Source organism: Cynara cardunculus (assembly GCF_001531365.2).
Source record: "Cynara cardunculus var. scolymus isolate 2C chromosome LG 4, CcrdV1, whole genome shotgun sequence".
Taxonomy (NCBI): Eukaryota; Viridiplantae; Streptophyta; class Magnoliopsida; order Asterales; family Asteraceae; genus Cynara; species Cynara cardunculus.
The window spans coordinates 341289-345578 of NC_037531.1; the positions used below are offsets into that span (position 1 = coordinate 341289).

The 4290-nt window shown below is 39.0% G+C and overlaps 1 protein-coding gene and 1 non-coding gene across 2 annotated transcripts; one reads left to right on the forward strand and one right to left on the reverse strand.

The window, feature by feature from the left end:
• Positions 1 to 1287: 1287 nt before the first annotated feature.
• On the reverse strand, positions 1288 to 1746 carry LOC112511335. The gene has a single exon (XM_025116924.1). The coding sequence runs from the start codon at positions 1744 to 1746 to the stop codon at positions 1288 to 1290; it is 459 nt and encodes a 152-aa protein (XP_024972692.1).
• Positions 1747 to 3072: 1326 nt separating this feature from the next.
• Positions 3073 to 3179, forward strand: LOC112511894. Its single transcript, XR_003069148.1, has one exon. It is a non-coding gene; the product is annotated as a small nucleolar RNA R71 (small nucleolar RNA).
• The last annotated feature ends 1111 nt before the right edge of the window (positions 3180 to 4290 follow it).

Here is a 4290-nt window from a genome sequence, read left to right on the forward strand (position 1 = left end):
AATAAAAATGACTCAAAGTGGGAATGAAAGGAAACTATTCTAACAAATAAGACGTAAAACGAGTGCTTTATATGTTGAATTCTCAACATATATCACACCCCCAAACTTAAACCGTTGCTTGTCCCTAAACAACCAAAAGACAAACAAAAAGACTCAATTTGAAAAAAATGCATGACTAAGGCATTAAATGCCCACTCAATGAGAGTCAATTTGAAAAAAAATTCATGACTAAAAACTATTAAAGACTATTCTCGACTCAAAGAAATAAAATATGGAGACTAAAGTACGGTGGTAGAACCTGTCCTACTCCGTAGGAGTAGGCTGTGTGCTCTGGACTGCCATCTCCTTCTTCAACTTCTCATTCTCTTCAAACAAACTCTTGTTATCCACCATGATGGCCTTCATAATGTTTTCACGAAAGTTGATATTCTCACCTGTTATGAGACTAAACAAAAGCACCAACCTTTCTACAAAAATGGAGCTGTTATGATTAGTYGATGATAAATAATGTCTAATAAAGCTTATCCAAACATTCTTATCAGAGGACAGATTGGCAGCTTTAAAGATTTTCAACATGAATTGAGTGTAAGGCTTCCAATCAGTCTCAGGTATTCCAAGGAAAGTCATGATCTCAACCAAATATGCCTCAGAGGCCATGTGCAAGAGTGCATCATTCTCAGAATCTATGTGAGGTGAGAAACCGAATAATTTATTTACGGCTTTGTCAAAAGTAGACACCTTTCTTTGTGGCTCTATGGATGTGAAGTTATTGTCATCTGGGATGATTTTATGTTGACAAAAAGAATGACTAATCCCCTTTTGGTCGTCAATGATCAATCTCATAGCTTCTGTGTGCAACTTCAACATATCAACCAACTTTTTTTCTTGATGCAATTCTAGGGTAGATGATATGTTGATAGGCAATTTGTCTTCTTCTCCTAAAAAAGCATACTTCAAATGGGATGATAGTTGTTTCAACTCTAAGTCAGGTGGTGAAACAATGGACGGGGTAAAGTCTTTTTGCTCACTATTTTCTAGCAGCTCAAATGCTACAGCATCCATTGAGACAACATCATTTCTTATTTCCTCTATTTCCTCAACATCTTCTTCTATTTCCTCATCACGCTTTTCATCCAACTTAAGGTTCTTCTGAATTCCTTCTTCAAAACACATCTCCTCTATTTCAGCTATTCTTAAACACTCTTCCAAGTAATCAGGGTACTTTAGAGAGTTAAAAACATTAAATGTGACTTTTTGGTCCTGAAGTCTCATGGTCAACTCTCCTTTCTAGACATCTATCAGAGTTCTTCCGGTGGCTAGAAATGGTCTCCCTAAGATAATAGGAATGTCCTTATCTGCCTCAAAGTCTAGAATGATAAAGTCTGCCGGAAATATGAACTTATCAACTTGCACTAACACATCCTCAATCTTTCCCTTAGTGTATGTTATGGATTTGTTGGCCAATTGGAGTGTAACCGTGGTAGGTCTAGCCTCACCTATGCCTAAGGTATTAAAAACGGATAAAGGCATGAGGTTGATACTAGCACCTAAGTCACACAAAGCTTTCCCAATCTCTTTCCCACCTATAGAACAAGGAATAGTGAAACTTCCCGGGTCTTTAAGCTTAAGAGGTATCTTGTTGGTCAGAAGTGCACTACATCCTTCAGTAAGAGCTACGGTTTCATACTCGGTCAGCTTCTTCTTCTTACTTAATATGTATTTGAGGAACTTAGCATAACTAGGCATTTGCTCAATTGTCTCAACAAGTGGTATGTTGATGTGCAATTCTTTGAATACATCCAAGAACTTCTTAAAATGCAATTCCTCTTTCTGGTTCCTCAACCTTTGGGGGTAAGGAACATAAGGAAGAACTGGTTTTATCACATTCTTGCTTGGATGTGTTGAGCCAGATGGGTCTTGAATGCCTTGGGTCTTTGAGCTGCACTTTGGAGGTTCAGATGAAGTCTTAGCATCAAGCTTAGGGGTCTCTAAAACCTCGGTCTCTTTTGACTTCTTTAAAGCATCCTCAGAAAAAAGTAAGGGATAATCTGATCTAGAGGGGACAGAAGTGGTGGTCTCAGATGCTTGCTTCTCTAAAGGTTGGACCAGTCTTTCTTTGGCATGGACCAATGTTGTAGCATTAGTTTTTGACAAAATTGGTTTACGATCTTTTTGCATGGCCTCTGTCAATTCCTTCCCACTTCTCAGTGTCACTGCTTTCACATGTTCCTTTCCTAAGGCTCTCGGGACTTCTGTGTTACTAGGCAAAGTACCAAGGACTCTATTGGTCTGATTGAGTGCAAGTTGACTGACTTGGGTTTCCAGATTTCTGATAGCAGCACTTTGTAGATTAAAAAGAGATTGATTTTGAGAGTTTTGTTGGGTTATCAAAGCTTGATTTTGAGCTTGAACATGCACAAATAACCCTTTTATCATTGCTTTCAAAGAAGATGATAAATCAGCCTATGGAGGTGCCTTGTTCTGAAAAGGTGGTTGGGAATTCTGAAAACATTGTTGGTGAGAGTTAGAACTGTTTCCATGATGTTGTGGTTGGACATTAGAAGTTCTTTGCTGTTTAGGTGCGGGTGGATTTAAACATGGACTGGTCCAAGAAAAATTCGGATGTTGTTTCCAACTTGCATTGTAATTGTTGGTATARGGACCAGATCCATTATGAACAAAGTTTATGGATTCAGAATTATGAAGACAATGTTCATACGAGTGTTCCCCACCACAACACACACATTGCACAGAAAGAACTGTTGGAACAGGTGTATTAGCAACTTGCTGCCCTCCTTGACCATAAGTTAAATTTTTCAGCAGGTTGGTCATGGAGGTAAGTTGAGCTGTTAATGCAGTATATGCATCTACATCATGTATCCCAGCAGTTTTTTCTGTGATTGAGCACGTGGGTCAGCCCAATTCCCATTGTTTGCTGATATCTTTTCCAGGATTTCATATCCTTCATTATAGGTCATAGCTGCGAAGGCTCCGCCCGCAGTCGCATCGAGCATTTGTTTTGCCATGGGATTTAACCCATTGTAAAACGTCTCGAGTTGAATACAGTACAGAATGCCATGGTGTAGGCATTTCCTCAACAGCTCTTTAAACCTTTCCCACGCATCAGGAACAGCCTCATCATCCATTTGTTTGAAAAAACATATCTCATTTATGGACTTAGCGTTCCTTGTTGGTAGGAAATATTTTCGCAAAAAAATTTCCGCCATGTTACTCCATGACGGCACAGAAATCGGAGTTAACGAGTTAAACCACGCTTTTGCCCGATCCCTTAATGAAAATGGAAATAAAGTGAGTCTGAGAGCGTCATTTGACACTCTCGGGATCAGAAAGGCATCAGTGATTTCCATAAAAGATTTTAAGTGAGAATGTGGGTCCTCCGAAGGTAATCCGACAAATTGGCCATTTGTTTGCAACATGTGAAACATTATCGGTTTTAGTTCGAAATGGAGAGCGGTCATATGTGGTCTAACTATCCTGGAATTTAATTGCTCAAAATCCGAAATAGCATAATCCATGATCCTCCCATTTTTGGAATTTGCCAAATTAATAATGTTCGGAGTTTGTGCTCTTTGGTTCTCATTAGGTTCTGATTCTGTGTCCGAATTATTATCATTACCATTATGTGGATATCCTTGTTGAAAGTTCGGGAATGGTGGAATTGGTTCAAAACCCGGTGGTTGGTTTTCCAAATGCGGTATTTCCGGAATAATTGGGGGAGGTAACGCCAAATTTGGAGGGAGTAGAGCAAAAAATGCTCTTTGAGCCCTCCTCCGATGGTGAAACGTTCTTTCAATATCGGGATCAGATTCGAAAAATTCTCCATGATGTGACCGTGGCATACACCACTTTTAAAACGATTCCGATTGTACTAGAAAAATCAAATCTTTTAATTTACTCAAAATAAAACATTTAGCGAATCAATCCCCGGCAGCGGCGCCAAAAACTTGGTCGGTTATATTTCATACCTTTAAACTAATGAAATTAGGCCACAAAGCAAGTATACAATACGGCCTAACGTCGTCTTTCCAAGTAATAAAGTGGTATAAGTACCGGATTATCGTCCACATGGATTGTAGCCAAAGTTAGATTAGAGTCCAATGAAAGAGATGATTTCAGATGACGATTTTGAAGACTTTTGTTTGATTTTAAGGCGATCCAAAAAAGAATACGTAATATATAAAAGAAGCAAGGGTGTAAGACTTAAGGTGAGACCCAAACACAAATTCCAGCAGCCAATGCTATAGGAATGCTACAACAAGCAGTGTTTCG

Coding starts and splice junctions, on each gene's coding strand:
- LOC112511335 (XM_025116924.1), bottom strand. CDS start 1,746: ATGCCTAGTTATGCTAAGTTCCTCAAATACATATTAAGTAAGAAGAAG.